General features: G+C 37.0%; 1 protein-coding gene across 3 annotated transcripts in view; it reads right to left on the reverse strand.

Annotated features, from left to right (window-relative positions):
• Positions 1–17182, reverse strand: part of LOC111593318 (5'-AMP-activated protein kinase subunit gamma-1) — a 66846-nt gene that overhangs the window by 32422 nt on the left and 17242 nt on the right. For 2 of the 3 annotated variants that reach the window (XM_030222847.1, XM_030222846.1), the window contains 4 exons: positions 9079–10859; positions 4617–4726; positions 3947–4553; positions 3744–3872 (listed from right to left, as the gene is read on the reverse strand). In XM_030222847.1, the coding sequence (XP_030078707.1) occupies positions 3744–3872; positions 3947–4553; positions 4617–4726; positions 9079–10716 (2484 nt within the window). In that variant the 5' untranslated portion in view covers positions 10717–10859. The remainder of the gene's footprint in view (positions 1–3743; positions 3873–3946; positions 4554–4616; positions 4727–9078; positions 10860–17182) is intronic. The other variant, XM_030222848.1, reaches the window with a different exon arrangement.

Genomic DNA, 17182 nt, shown 5'->3' on the forward strand with positions numbered 1-17182 from the left:
TCAAACTACCAAAGAAACTGTCAAAACATTGTTTATCACGAATACCTAACGGGTTATTTTTCCATAATTTACGTGATTCGTAGCTCTTTCAGGTTTTCATGTTTATTCTACAAATTTATATATGTAATTTATTAAGGAGCGATTTGCTGGGCTTATAGTGTCAAATAGATGCAGAGATAGTCTACCGACTTCTGCAGTTTTGTCTCTATATATGTATATATATATATTTATATATATTTAAATATACAGTTAGCTGTCTTTCATATGGCATTAAATACCGTATCTTATCGGCCCTGCACTCTAAATTAAAATTTCTTCTCTTCAGGTGTTTTTATTTACTGAAAGATAAAAAGGCGACTTTGATAGCATTTGCGAATGCGCCCACGAATAAAATTATATACGAAATGTAACTGATTAAGTAATAGTCATGGGTAAATGTGCCCTGAAGGTCTTGAGTGAGCAGAATTGAAGAGCAGAAGCACATCCAAGGCTTGTGTCAGTTCATGTTTACGAATTTGGCCGAGCAGCTGCGCGGCTTCACAGCGGGTCGAACTATTTTGACAGTTTTGTTAGCCGCCGCGAGATAATTGAGTGGGCACAAATCAGAAAATAGAAACAGTCTCTAAATATCTATTTAACATATTCGAAAGGAAATGTGTACAAGTTATCTATTGGGCTGTCAGTAGAAGAGAAAGAAGAGCCTTAAGAATAGAATTCCACTTCAAAGTATTTTATTGATTTATTTTGATTTAGAATTGAGTAATAATATAAGTCAAAAATAGAAATTCATGAATGTACTGACTTTACGAATGTTTGCTTATTTTCTGACATTTATTCGAAAAGAGACTTTGAGATGGGCTAAGAACGAAAGATATAACGTTTACGAATATGGTGCAAGGAATACAAAGAAAGTGTAACGTTTTCAAAATATGATCATATATGAACGATATTTCATCTAATTGACCATTGCACAGAATCTGCTCTATATATGGCATCTGAATGAGCTGTGAACCGAGTTCTTGACAACTTACTAAAGCTGCACCAAAATAATATCTGATTAAAACTCATGGCATATCAAAGAGCAAATCACAAAGAGCCAAATACATTCAGCTCTTTGTCAACATTGATAGGGATTGAAGTGCGTTCGCCAATTAATCTATTGCGGAAGAGCCCTCAAAGCGACAAGAGAGAGGGAGAGGAAGAGGGAGTGAGGGAGATAGCAGACTGGAAAGAGCAGGCAAATGTAGCCCTAGTTAGACATTTGACAAATTAGCAACTAAGAAAAAAGCTTAAAATATTAAGCAAAACACAAAAAAAAAATATTTAACAAATTTTTGTGAATACGATAATAAGTAGAGAATGACAACAATACCAACACACACACCAATACACACATAAACACATACACACAAACACACACAGCCACAAGCGATCACATGTTTGCCATTTGTTTTTGCTGACAGGTTTTGTTATTGTTTTTACTTAATATTTTTTTCTCTCTTTTCTATTGGGCTTAGCTCATTTCCATGCGCCGTTGCAAGTGCTTAAAATTTGTTAATTATATAAAATAAAAGTAGATTAATATCTATAGTAGAACAGAACGCGTGGGGCGCAGCCAATGGCAATGAACTTGAAAATTGAAATATATACAAAAATAAAATAATAATAATATATATATATATATATATATATATATATATATATATTTATATATATATATATATATATATATATATATATATAAAAGCAAATGCAAATTGGGAACACACGCGGAAAAGCAAAACACGAAACAAAATTTGCTTTAAATAGTCGCAATTAGCGGGCGGAATAATTTGAATTTTATAATATTCAAACAAAAAAATAGAAATTCAGAAAATAGTTCAATAAAAATGTAAATTTCTTGTGCTTAGCTAGTATATAAATTGTATTATTAAATACTATATTTTATTTCTTGTTTATTATGCAAATGTTTTGTTTATCATATGTTCTTTACGAATTTGTTGATATGTTTTTGATAAGAGAATTTGTTTAATTTTTATTACATTTATGATTAGTTATACCAGTTGTTTCTTATTATACATTTTATTTATTTCATCAAATTTTTGTAACTGTATTTTAGTATATTATTATTAAAACTTTTTTTAAGCTGCATATTTGAACAATATTTCACTTTTTACGCCTTTCTCACATATTTTATTTTTAATTTCACTTTACTTTTTATTGAATCACGAATTAAAGCTTGATTTATTTATTTTATATTCTCGGGCTAATTTCTATTTCATTAGCCAGAACCACAACACGAAATATTTGTAATATTTATTAAAAACAGTTGCTTGAAGCTTTTGCTGCCAAAATTCTTATTGGACAAGATTGACGCGCGCGTCTCTCTGCCGGCACAGTCCAATTGGAAATGCAATTGAAAATAAACATAGAAAACGCAGCGTGCGAAAGAAAACGGCAAAAATGAAATGACGGCGACGACATCAACGACAACGTCGACGTCGACGCGGACGTATACGTAATTCGTGCATGTGCGCGTGTGTGTATGTTTGTTTGTGTCACTTTTCCGCAAAGCCCAAAAAATTTAAGTCAATCGAGAGCGCGCACAGAGCAAGCAGAGAGAAAGAGAGAGCGGATGTGAGAGAACGTGCGTGAAGAGAAAGCCTATTAAGAGAGCTTTTAAGAGCACTGTTAAAACGATCACCTGTTGTCGCAGCTGTCGCACTCTCTTCTATTTAGCTTTCACTTTAAAGGATTTGATAACGTTCGATGAGATGGCACATTTGGTGTGATTAAAATGTAACATGATTTCCCACTGTTGTAATATCTACTTGTTTATCGCTGCTGTTGTTCAGCATTGAGACGTGTCTTAGATTGTGCAAATGGCAAAATGTGATGTGTAACATTCGCATATCAATCGAATCGCATTAGCGATTTATCAGTTGTTGAAATCAAAATTGCTCATGTCTATATTTATAATGAAATTGTGGTGATTACGCTTGATACGTTGATAAAAAATAAACTGTATACAATTCGTAGACTGTTTGGCTTTTTTTTATTGAACAAAACATTTGCAGATAGCTCGACAATCTCAATTGCATTTTTTGAGTGCTTGGAAATATTGATCTTTGGAAATTGTATACGTTATAAGTTAATTTGTTAAAAAGTATCTTAAGCCTACGGACGTAAGATGAATTCTAATAACTTGCTCTTAGCTCTCTTACATCACAACTATCTATTACTAAAATGACTTTAAATTCACAATCTGATAGTTTTCTAAAGTTATTTTGCTTTATTATTGGTAGGTTTGGTTCAATTTATTAATTTATCTTATATAATTTTAATCATTTTCTTTCAGACTTCGCTTTTTTTATTTTATATTCAATTCTGGCTTATCTTTCTGTTAACTAACATTTTGCTGTTAAATGATAGGCAATATGCTGCGTAACGAGCTAAGGTTTGTGTACATACTAAGCACACCACAAAGACTATTAAAGTTTGCTGTGACACATACCACATAGAGACCAGCTAAATTTATACATTTTAATTTACGTCTTTTGACTCTAATCGCACTTAGAAGATTATTTATTACGTATTTGTTTTCTATTTGTCAAATAACACAAATGTGCCCAAGCGTGCCAAATAGAAAACAAATAAATAAAAAGAAGCGCTGTTAATCAGCAGCCTGCTGGCACGTAATATGTTCCACCACAATAAATGTTGAGTTTAGCTATGACACTCACCGCTTTGCGTTTATCCGCCTCGCTGACCGCTGAATTTGAACGATGTCGAAACAGATCCATAACCTTGGTCATTGGCGATCGCTGGTTGGCATTGGCATGAGGACGCACAGCGGTAACCGTATGGTAATACTATGAGTACATAAATATATATATATATATGAATTAGATTGGCTAGTTGATAGTGGGCTGTGCAGGGCACTCACCTGTGCATCACTGCCCTGATGCGGATGCGCGCTGCCATCTTTGTACTTGCTCTTGGCGGAGACGGTGCCATCGGCATTGGTTATCGTTACGGCGGGATGTTGCTTATGGCCAAAATGCTGCATGGCCACTTTCATGGAATTCATGAGGCCGCCAGCGCCTGTTGCGCCCGCTCCACTAGTTGCTGTTGCTGCTGTTGTTGCTGCTGCTGACGATGGTGCCGCTCCGCCGGATACGGAATATGTGCTGCTGGTGGCGCTGCTATCCGCTGACGATGGATCCAGCAAATGCTTATCCTTGTGCCGTTTGGCATCCGATTTGGCGCGCGGCCTAAACACATCGAAAATCGTGGGACGGCGATTCGGCGAAGCGATTCCATGCACCGTCGACTGATTGAGCACGGGCGAATCCTCGCCACTGCGTCGTCGTTCCAGCGAGCCGGAGCGCGAGCCTCCGCTGCCCACCATGCGTTCCGTGCTGCGTGAGATCTTTTCGCTGTGCCGATTCAGCTTCTCCAGCTTCGCTGTCTCGCGCTCAATGCGACGCGCTGTCTCGCGCTCTAGCTTGCGTGCCTCCTTCTCGCGACGCGATTGCTCCTTTTCCTGGCGGCTGTGGATGGAGAGGAATATGATTAAGCTCTGTTCACTTTGAATACTTGATCTTGGCACTCACCGCTGCTCCTTTTCCATCTTTTTGTACGCCTTCTTGGCCGCCTTGCCGTTGGGCTCGGCGGGCGCGCTGGAGGGTCGAGAGCCGGGCACACGGGGCACACCATCTTGTTCCTGAAAGCGAACATGACGTTTTAGAGTGGGATTTGGCTTGGTTACTATATCTGTTGAGCTATCAATATCCACTGCTAAGTATTCGGCTTGCTGCATTGTGGCTGCCAGCGCAGCCCAGCACAAACTGAGCCACAGAGCAGGCATAAAAAAGACATAGAGCTACGGAATAGATAACGCCACCCATAGCGTTTATCCTGGCTGTTTGTACTGTGTGTGCTGCAATTATGCCGAATTGTCTACAAATACAATTTGAGGCCCAGCCCAAACCCCAAACAGAAGCCAAAGAATCAACACAAGAAACAATTCGCACAAAAACAACAAAAGGAGCCACAACGGTTCACGCGTATCGAATGTGTTTTATTAATTGAACAATTCCTGTGGCGCACTTTAATTGAATTTAATCAATTTATTTATGAATTACGCAAAAATTGAAGCAGATGGGGCTGCCGGTTGTGAAACTGGATAATGGTGAGTTGCTAAGGCAACCGACAGACCTGATACCAACAGGTTTGCGTCGTGACTAAACTGAATGAGTAAGTGTGTGAAAGAAAGAGAGAGAGAGAGAGAGCAACAGTTGTGAGCTGGTAGTCAAGCGAATTGCGCAGAGAGCGAATTAACAGTTATATTGGCACTGAGCAAACGAATAGCCAATCCAAAAGGAGCAAATACGTAATAAATATTGCAAAAACGAGAACGCATTTGATAAGTTCTATTAAAAAAAAGAAATTAATTGTAATAACAGTTATGCTTGAGGGTATAGGAATATATATACTTGCATATTGTAAAATGTTTTATAACTAAATATTATAAAAATGGAAGACTTTTTGTATAAATGTAAGCTCTTTAAGAGTATATGTACGACTTTTTCTTGGTTATAGCTCTTATATTCTCTTATCTATTATAAAGCTATATCTAAACTTCGATAGCTTCTACGTTACCTAAAGCACACCACTCCAAATTGTTTGCTTCCGTTATCTGAAGTTTTTAGTGCTTCTAGCAAATAGTTGGAGTGCGTTTAATTACACGACCTTTTCGACAACTTTCACAAACTGCCTAAAAACCAAGTTATTCAGCTTTGATTGGGCCCTCAGACGTACATACAGACAGGCCGACAGACAAACACCAGTATTTGATTTATTTTTAGCAAACTATTCAGCGGCAATTTCACAGTCAACAGGTCAACACAATATTTTTGTTTGTTGTTGCTGTGGCTGGTTTTCGACATTTTTGCACTTTGCCAAGTCACGTGCCTCGAGGCCCGATCAATATACAAATTGTTGGTTTTCTCGTTGTAGTTGTGCGATGAGCTAACAACAGCGCCAAATTAATGGACGGCATTAAAAGTATTCGAGTAATCGAGTATTCCGATGATTCCGTTGATTCCAATAAGTAAAGTGGGTTAAATGGGCGAGGCGAGAGCAAAAATAAAAGAAAAACAATGCAAACAACGATAAAAGAAGGGAAACTTGATATGCCGAAAGGGGAAATACTCTTTTTAGAAGAATATATTCAGACTTTGCCCTTGATAGGCGAAACTATAAGCAGTCATGAAAATCACAGAGGAAGGCAATAGGAATAGAGCGGAGGAGAGACGGAAAAAAGAGACATATTGAGAGACAGGCAGAGAAAGCGATGTTGAGGGTGAGGCGGAGAGATCGAGATAGAGAAAACGAAATATCGTGTCAGTATCATATATAATTCAATAAATCTAGAACATATGGATTATAGGATAACATAGACTTAAGAGCTAATATCTCGGAGAAGCTACCAACATATTTGTACTACCCCCAGCAAAAGATAGAGTATACATAAATGAAAACCAGAAGCTCTTCGCGCTTTTATTTGTGTGCTCGGCGTAGTCAGCGTGGGTGGGGCTGAGATTGGGGAGTTGAAGTGTTGCACATCAGCTGTTGGGCATTATCTATCGGGCAAAACAAATATGTGGGCGAGAGATAGGTACAGATGAGAGAGGGAGATGAAAGCTCTTCATGATTTGTAGGGGGAGGCCAGACGCGTTATACATATGCAAAGCAAGGAAATATCTATAATTGGGTGTGGTAAGTGCCCCAATGACGTAATTGTTTACCCAGACACAGACGTATCTGTACATATATACATATATATCTATTTATCCATAGGCTGGAATAACTGCCTAAGTAAATAGAGTAATAGAGTATATACACCAGTTTCCCAAACATTTGCATATAGTGTGAACTGCGTACTGCTTTATATGCGACTCAATGGCGATTGTTCAGCTTTTCAATATATATATATATATATATGTATATGTATATACATATTTATATATGCATATACAAAAGAAGGTGCTGCCATTGGCTCTTCGCGAATTGTGTCATTTGTCTGCTGATAAGCTCACGAATTGCACACGATAAAACAGAAAACAAAAAGTGAGAGAAAAGCCAAAAATACAAATATGGCAAAATATATACAATCCATATATATGTAGGTATATATAGAGTAAATTGAATACATGGATCGGACACATTTTCCGTTGTACGTACGCTTGTTTACATTTTCGTTGAAAAGTACACACACACACACTCACACACACATGTTAACAAAGCCACAAATATTGCGCGGAAAGCTACGTGAGTGTGCTATAAATCATATTAAAATATAACAACGAACACTAGTTACTCTATGAGAATTATTAAACTATGTATAGTATTCAGCTAGCTATTGTTTTATTGAAATTTATATATACATATAGATACACACTCACACACAAATATATATGTATATATATATATTTGCAATTTGTCATGCAAACCTGTTGCAAATTGTGTATTAACTCAAGCGAGGGTATGAAACACATATCTTTCTGCGCAAAATGTCCGACAAAAGTTTGGGTTAAGTGGTTGAGTGCCTGAGCTTGCACTGCAAATGGAAAATATCAAAGAATTTATATAAAAGAAATATTATAGTGAATTCATAATGCGTAGCTAATCGATCTCGATGGAAGTAAACAAACTGAGAAAGTAAAATATCAATAGTACAGAAAGTTGAGGTACTATAGTAGTCAAAAGTAAGGGAAGAATCGATTGGTAGCAACGCCTAATGATTAATGCAATAATCGATTAAGAAAAATGGACAAATTGATTGTAGATTAAAGACAGCAAAATAGCTGCTGATAAGATAATCTCTTAACTAGGCAACAATTAACACGGAAAGATCTTAGTTCAAGTTGCAAGCTTTCAAGTCGGACCAGCCAGCCAATAGATGTTAGTATTAGTATAATAACAAAATCGAAGGTAAACACAAACACAAATTTCTAAAAATAAATCAATTGACAGAAATATGTCATATTTTATATTAGAAAAACAAGCAGAGAATAGCAAAAAAAACTTTAGTTAATATTCTTAATCAAAAAACCTTTTTATCTTCCGCTTTCTACAAAACTTTGCTTCGCCACGATGCTTAGTCATGACTCTAGGCATAACTTGGATATAATTTTAATTTTTTTTTTGTACCGAAATATCGCGTTTTGTGATTGACAAAATGACGTCAGTCGACGACGTGTGAATTGACAGATAAAACAAGACTCTGAACTCAATTTGATGTGCAACGTTTTGACGATATTTCAAGACTTTTTTCTCACTTGCTGAATTCTATTGAAAAACGATGTTTCCTTTGTAGTTTACATTTTTTGTTAATTTGATTTGATTTATGAGAATTTTGTGCCACTTTTAGCAGGTAATTCTTCTTTGTCTTTCGTTTTCTTTGCTTTCGTTTGTCATCGAGAAATTGATGGGTTGCTATGCAGATTAACGATAAGTCTTAACTGCTTGATTATAGGTGGGATAAATTATCGCTCATTAACTTTTTGCTGCGCTGTGCAACGTCCAATTCTTAAATCTTGTCAGAGAAATGGTATGAAAATGTATTAGTTATTAATTTGTGGTAGTTCCAGGCAAGTGATTGAGCTAAGTTATCGAATTTATAGTAATCGATAAATAAATAAATATAGCTGAGCCTTCTTGGGTTCTTGACCATATTTCTTAGACTATAAATATTTTCTTATTGATCTTTGTGATCAACAATCTATTGATAATTCAATGATAGTAGCTTAACTACTATTTTACTGAATAGTAAACAACAGAAACAGTTAGTCTTAAAATAGATTAATACGATAAACAAGATAATATATAAGAATCGCTAATCTAATATAGGAAATCCGCAGAATTAACGATTTATAGGCTTTAGCAGAGCTGCTTAAAGATCAAGATTAAAGTTCAGTTAGGATAATGGAGGACCATCAATTTTATAGAAAGGATAATCTAAGTATAAGCCTTATGCTTCTCATTTAAATCTGAAATTGAGATCAAACTTACATCGTCGGACACAGACACAGAAACCGAACCCGAGTTGGTCAATTGACGTGATGGGCTCGTCGTCGAGTTGGTGCTCTCATTGCGCAGCATGAGGCGTGGCATTGTGGAGGCGCCACACAATGAAACGGATCGCACTTGAGACACACCACCAACTGGAGCAGAAGCGTCTCCTGGCATAGCTGGAGTACGTCGTATCCAGATATCGTCCAGTTCGCGTTCACTGGGAGTGCGCGGCTTGTTGGCCAGGCTGCTGCTGGAGTTGCTATCACAATTGAGACTTTGGTTGGGGCTGCTAGTGGCATTGAGCGAGAGATTGCTCTGCGAAGGTGCACGTATCTCGACCAGGGACGAGTCGAAGAATTGCTTTGAGAGATGCGGCGCAGCGACAGGAAATCGATTGCTGCCGTATCGCTGCGAGAACAAGCCCTGTACCGAGGAGTAGCCGCCAAAGCTGGAGGGAAAGCTAATCGTTTGTGAGTTGGCGCTCGGCTTCAGCTCACGCAGCTGTTGCGCCTCGACGCGCAACTCGGGCGTCTCCTGGGCGCGTGACACCTTGAATTTGCCGCGTATGATGAGCGGCGGCTCCGCCGCTTGTGGCAGCTGCAAAGGAGCAAGAGTCGGACTTGTTGGCATAGCAGGCGGTTCAACTGCAGTAGCTGCTGGCTCGGGCTCTGGGACCTCTGGCTCGCTGGGCTGTAATAGCTCCTTCAAGGCCTTGGGCAATATGGTGGCCGGTATGGGCGGCGGTGGTGGTGGAGGTGGAGGTGGCAACGACGTGTACTGCTCCTCAATATTGCGCGTATTGATCCGATCGATTTTATGCATAAACTGTTGCCGCAAACGTTCTAAATCCTTAAATTTCTCCTTGGAGGCTGCATCCTGTGGCGTGGGCGGACGTGGCGGCGCCTTCGAGACGCGGTCAAAGCGTGGTGCATCGCCACCATTGGCGCCCACTGGCGGCGACTTGTCACCGCTCTCATCTTCATCATCCTCCTCCTTGCACTGCGACAGACGACGTCGCTCGATGAAGGGGGGCAATAGATAAGTCGGACGCTGGTGATAAATGTCGTAGCGTCCATCGCTCGCTCGGCTAAACTTGGAGCTCAGGTTGAGTGCACCCACCTCCACATCGCCGCCATCATCGTCGTCGTTCTCGTCGTCGCTGCTGGAGCCGCTGCTACTTTGGAAATCAAAGGAATTGGCACGTGACAATTGCGGCTGCGGCTGCAGCTCCCCATGGGGCGTCAGCTGTTGACTGTACTGCAGGCCACCTATGCCGGCCAGCTGGGATAAGCTGGAGGCTGACGAGTCCGTCGCCTGGCCATTGGCACTGGCCTCCGAGTCCGATTCGTAGCCATCGAACACCGCTTGCTCCAAATCGTCCATGGTGGACTCGAAGGCGCACTCAAAGCTATCCATTTGATTGTTCAGGCAGAGCTGCTGCTGCATTAGCTGCTCCTCTGCTTGAAACTGTTCGTTATCCTTCTCTTTGCCATCTTGTTTCTCCTCGTGCTTGCTCATCGTTGAGACATTGGAGCTGTTGCTCCTTGTGGTTTCGTCTGCTGCGGCTGCTATTGTTGTCTTTGTGATCTGCTGCTGTTTCACATTATCCTCGTTGTAGTCGCAGTTTGTGGCCATTTGCAGTTTGCTTAATTGGCCCGTTCTTTGGATGCGTCTAGCTTATGATGCTTCCTCTTCTTCTGGTTTTTATGGGGTCTATATCAGTTTGTTATTCAACTGATATTGTGAGAGACGACATTGAATTTTTGAGCTTGAAGAATCTGTAAAAGAATTGGCATATTCGTATTCGCTTTTGACTACTTGGCGTTTCGTAGCCTTTAGCTTTCGTTTGTGTTGATATGAGAGAGAGCGAGAGAGTGAGAATAAAAGATATATGCATTCACAATTTCGGCGTAGCATTCAATATAGATACAAAAGATCGATTTTATTCATTTTTTTATGTTTATATTTATATATATTTGATATTTATATATATTCGATATTTCATGAATATCAATTAAGCGGTAGACAGTGAAGATACTTTGTGATACTTGAGCTTATATAAAAACACTATCCATACTTCAAATCTTTAGTGTCATAGTTGACAAACCAAAATCAAACAACGTGAACATATTGTCAATCTTAAAGATACTTTTGTATCTGTCAGAGCGACGCCGACAAAAAACCAAATAAACTCAATGGAAACGCAGAATTTGTAGTACGAGGTGAAGGTCGACAAACAACGGTGTACAGCATTTGGAAAATGCCAATTTGTATAGCATTTTTTTTGTTTTTTCTTGCATCTTATTTTGGATTGCTTTTTTGCGGCCAGTTCGAACCGAGTCTAAACAGAAGCAGTAAAAACCCGAAAGAAAACGAAATGAATAAAGAGAAGACAAGAAATATTTGTGTGCATATATTTGCGTATGGGCTGAAAGAGCAAAACAAAGCGCTAACAAAGCTAATTTAATTATTTACGCGTCGGCAAAACAAGAAAAAAATTACAATAAAATAGAAATAAAAGAGAAGAGAATCAAACAAGAAAGCAACAACGCAGAAGAAGAAGGAGAAATGCTAACATATGGCAAACATACATATTTGAGCACATACATATGTATCTGTATGTCCTCTACACCTTTGTCGGTCCAAAAACCAACCAAGTACATAAACAAAAGTAAAACATAAATAAAGCCAAATAAACAGCAGTGAGTCAGAAGTTGTCGTTAGCATGAAAGAAAAGCAAATACATTTTGATTTTGTATAATTGAAGAGAAATTGTTTATAGTTCGTTGCAATTTTTACTAAAAATTCCATATAAGATATATATTTATATAAACTAATTCTGAATGAATAAAGTTTCTGTATAAGATATATACTATTATAAAGTAAATTTAAGTGTAAAGCATAAGCTGTGCCTTTTTTCGGCTTTCGGCTTGGAAACAATTTAAGCATAAAATGTTTAAGAACTTGGAACTGATCTCAGCTGAAAATTCTCAAATTTACAATACTTTTTGACAAAAAAAATATATATCTAAAAAATATGATTTAAATACATAAGAGAATAAATTAGCGCTGGAACGTAGTACATCTTATCAACTGCTACTAATGATTAATACAAATCTCTATATATTTTTTTTAATAATAAATATTTTAATCAAAACAATTCAGGTTAATTTCAGCTCAAATTCTTTTCAGATTAAGTTTTTTCACAGATAGAAAATTGTGAACAATAAATTGTTACTTGGAGACTTAAGCAGCTGTTTCTAACTGTACAACTAAACCATGATAGTTATTCTTTTCTATTATTACTATTAATTTTCACCATATCTAAACAAAATTATTGAACGAAATATCAGTTATCAGCGCTTTACTATAATTTATTCATGATATATACAAAGGATATCCACCAGTTGACCGCAGTGAAGTCAGCAAAAGAGACAAGTTCATTCGAATACCTGCACTGCTCGGCAATATAATAAGGGGTCTAAGCGTTGTTGCGTGACATTTTGCATAGCTAAAAACCAAACCGCAATCGAGCAAAATAAATGCAAGCGATACACCCAACAATTAATAGCAATTAGATATGTATTCCTTTCGCATTGAGTGTGGGTGGGGTTTGCGGTATTTTACAAAACATATTTTGCGGTCATGCGGGGCGGCATGACTCAAGTAGATGTCGATTAAGCTGAATAATTTAAGCATGCAACTTGAACTGCGGCTATGCGTCAGAAGATTTTCCGAAATGCCGAACGTCGCTAATTATGTACACACAGTCACACACACTCACAAGCAAGTTAAGTGGAAATCGTAATGCTATTTCATCTGAAACCGAATCGCTCAGTCACAAGTTTTCATTTTCATTCGAGATGAGCGCGTGTCGTGAGCAAATGAAGCGGCGCGATACAATATTTTATTTAGACATCAGAGTATTTAATTATGAACTTTATGAATTTCTTTAGAATTTAAGTCTAAATGCTCACTAAATATATTTTTTATTTATTATTTTGCCAAAAGAACAGCTGAAAACAGATCTTTATAGAAATTAAGAAAGTAACGAAACTTAAAAATATTAGTCAATATTTTTACTACAATTATTACAATACGATTCTTCATTACTCACTCACTAGTATGACTAGCTTACTTGTCAGCCCTTATACAAATCTAGAGTAAATCTGGAGTCAAAATTCCAGCCATTGTATAGCTAACACATCTCTAAAAGCAAGTGCATACACTCGTCGTATATATAGTATAAGGTTTATATCAATATATATATATATATATATATATATATATATATATATATATATATATATATATATATATATATATATATGGCGTACAGCTGTTGCTGTCTTTTAATTATAAGCCATTAACAATTGCAACAGCCACAAATAATTGCTGGCAAATCGAACGTCATGTAACCGCTTTCAACTAGTTGTTATTGTCTATTAATCAATGACGCGCATCTAGAGACTAGTATGTATACTAAGCCAGACCAGGCTGCCGGCCAGACAAACTGGCGTCTCTTAGCTGGCTTTTTGCGTTTAAGCCAGTCGAGATCACTCAAATTCAATTGGGAACGTGAATCCACAATTTAAAGTAAATAATTGTGAAATATTTAGATTTGAGGAATACCCCTGCTGTACGTGTTCTCTGGCGGCTTCATATTCTCGTATTCGTGTTACAAACTATTTTAGCTCAATTTCAAAGGCTGCGCATAATTAAAAATATTTCGAATGCTGACAACAAATTACTGCAGTCACGTAATTAAAATAATTCTCGAACGAGAAGAACAACAACGAGTTGAGTGTAAAAGTCAACAAATAATTAATAAAAATGGCATTTAAAAAATTTCTAGTATTTCATTAAGCAAAAACAAAGTAGAATTCAAATAATTATTTTATGGAAAAAGATGAGTTCTGAAACGTTGCAAAACTTGCTTTGATCAATGATCTATTAGTTTGAATGCCAAGTAAATAGAATAATTAAAAATGTATATGAGCAGTTGGCTTTGAAGCCATGAGTGGGTAGTTTGTGCAAATGATGTAAGCTAAGAGTTTCAGCTGTTGTGGGCTTATGCAATCGCTGAGCACTGAGCACGTGAGTGCCCGTTCGAATGGTTCAAAGTGAGGGAATGATTCACGGCCGTTGATACCAAATGTCTCCAGATACTGTCGGCTTCGGAGAAACTAATCAATTAATGACTGCTACACGAAACACGAAACACAAAACACTCAATTTAAAAATGTTAAACTGGGCTTGGCAATATCGTGCACACAATTTTATATTGCAAACTGAGAGACGCTTTTCTTTGGGTTTCTTTGAGTGCAAACAAAGGGACATCTTTGTAATGTCATTAATTAATACGTATAGAAATTAGCAGAGCAATGCAAAAATTAGTGGGTGTGTGGCTTAGCAATTTGCTAGATGATCGTTAATTGGCATAAAAGTGCCGACAGCTGTGCTAAGGGAGCGACGAAGACCCGCGTTCTGCCAAGTTCTTAAATCAAACAGAGTCAAACATAATTATAATAATTAAAGAAGTATGAGAAGAGCATTAGATAAATTCGACTGCGAAAACCAGAGAGTATCTAGGTATCTGGGAACACGGAATAAATGAGAAATTTATATTCAAGTTTCTGTTTTTCAGCTCTTTATTATTTTTCCATAAATGTGTTATTGCCTCTCCATATAGAAATGCCTAATTTAAAAGCCTCATTATTTAATAATTTGTTGCAGCTATTCACAAATACCTCAATTGTTATTGCAAATGTATCTATTAGGTACATTAGCTACTTTGTCTCTTTATTTGCTTTAATAATTTACTACTTCAATAGAGCTCAAAGGCAATTTTTATTTGAATTCTCATTTATTTTTTGTGATAAAACTGGTTATCAGCAATCTTTGAGATATAAATGACTTTGATATATGAGATGTATATGATATATGAGATGTAAAGGCCATAAATATCAGTTGCCTTAAATATTTTGTTGAAAGAAAGATTAAACAAAAAAAAAAATGATTTGCAAAATATCAACAGAAAATTTGGTGAAGAATATAAAATTTCATTTTTAAAATTCAAACAAGATAACAAATGCATGATGACATGATGAAGCATATTATATATGCAATTTCATATATATATATATATATATATATATATATATATATATATATATATATATATATATATATATATATATATATATATATATATATATATATAAAGGTAGAGCTGCTGTTATTCTGTACTAAATGTGGCTCAGTAATTGACTGACAAATAATGATTTGCTGAGCAGAAATGCACAAGTCAATTTAGAGGCCGCATCAGCGTCTGAGTCTGAGACCGAGAGTTGTGGCAGTAACTTTTGTTGGGTTGTCAAGCGCATTTGCGTGTATTTAGATTTTTTGTTTCGCTCAACTCGTTTTTCTGTGTCACTTTAAAAGGTATTTGTTGCGCTCTCTCTTTCTCTCTCCTTCTCTCTCTCTCTGCCACTCTTGTTTAGGTTGGATCGACGTCAGTGTCACGTGTTTAGCTTTTGCCATTGTTCGAGTTTCATTTTCGTTGTTATTTTCATGTTTTATGCAGTTTCGATTTCTGTTTATGTCGCGCCCAGCGACAATTTAACGACTGCTAACCCAAAAAAACCCACCCGGTTACGACCAGCAAATCTATGATATAATATATGAGACAGCGTGTAGAAGCAACAAAGCTGTATATCAGCTTGCATCGGCGTGCACTCAACTGAGTCGAGCGCTGGCAAATATTTCAATAATTGCTGCAAAATGGCGAAAATGCAAGAGTGAGGCAAGGGGCACAATTTCAACAGAGTTTGAATGGAACGAGCATTGTTACGGATCTTGACAGAGAACGCTCCCAACAGCTGCAAGTAGCACACACATAAATAAGTCGGATATATCCTGAACTCCCTCTATGCATGTGTGTATTTATACATGCGGAAAGATAGTTGTTCCTAGCCCTTGATCGAGTCAGCCACGATTTTATCCATTCTTTGTTAAAGAATTTTTATTGTTATATAAAAAACAAGTTCAATTTGGCAGCTTAAAACTAGTTTTCAATGAAATTAATGGAAAATCTTTAACAATCTGATCAGATATCAGAAAAAATATTGCAGTTTAGGCAATTAGATTTTCCCTTTGAACTTTTAAGGAAAGCTGATTGGTAATTGGCATTCATTAATATTTAAGAGCAATTGCAGTTCCTTAAAAGTCTGATGCCAATGCCGACACTTGGCAAAACGAGCCACTAATTATTGAATATGTGTATCTATATTTGTTGGGTCAAGCGTAAGGCGTGTTATAATTATGGAATATTTGCCAGCTGTTGCATAGGTCAATGCAATTTCCATAACTAGCCTCATCAAATGTCAATCGCATTTATATTTTATTCACCTTGGCCCACGATCGGGACTAAAACAAGTCATTTTTGAGCAGTGGGGCATAGAAAAGCCCAGCAAATATATATGTATGAAGAAAGCCTATACCCCCATATATATTGTAGATATATATTCATAGATATATAAAAGGCTAACGTTACGCACGAGTGGGCCGCGATTATAGCTCGGCTAGCTGCCACTTTTTGGCCCGTGGCCCTCGTTATCGTTATTATTATTGTTTGCGGGCAGTGCCCAAATTGCAAGTTTTATTTATGAAAGTCGCTTCGTTTTTATGGGCACTTGTTTCGGAGCGAAACGCAGTCCATTCAACTGGTTTTTATTTGGTACTAGATCATTTGGTAATACCTTTTGGTCAACTTTTTTATTTTGTATAAGCCATATTTATGGGAGATATGAATCGTTTGAACTGCAGCTGAGACTGGGTTATATATATGTATATATATCTGAAACAGTCGAGCTACGGTTGAGGCTATAGAGAGTATATCTTATTGGAAGTGCTGGCGCCATGCTATAAAATTTATATTGTTTAAGCTTAAGTGACGGAAATATACGGCTTGAATATGCCCTGTAGTAGAATAGAATAGCCATAACATATATAAAATATGGCAATATATATTAGAACTAGATAATCTAGATACTCTAATTGTATATGGTTTACTGCGAGTCGAATAGCAGGTGGAGTATTT

Source organism: Drosophila hydei, unplaced genomic scaffold (genome assembly GCF_003285905.1).
Source record: "Drosophila hydei strain 15085-1641.00,03,60 unplaced genomic scaffold, DhydRS2 tig00000063-arrow-pilon, whole genome shotgun sequence".
In the NCBI taxonomy this organism is placed as follows: Eukaryota; Metazoa; Arthropoda; class Insecta; order Diptera; family Drosophilidae; genus Drosophila; species Drosophila hydei.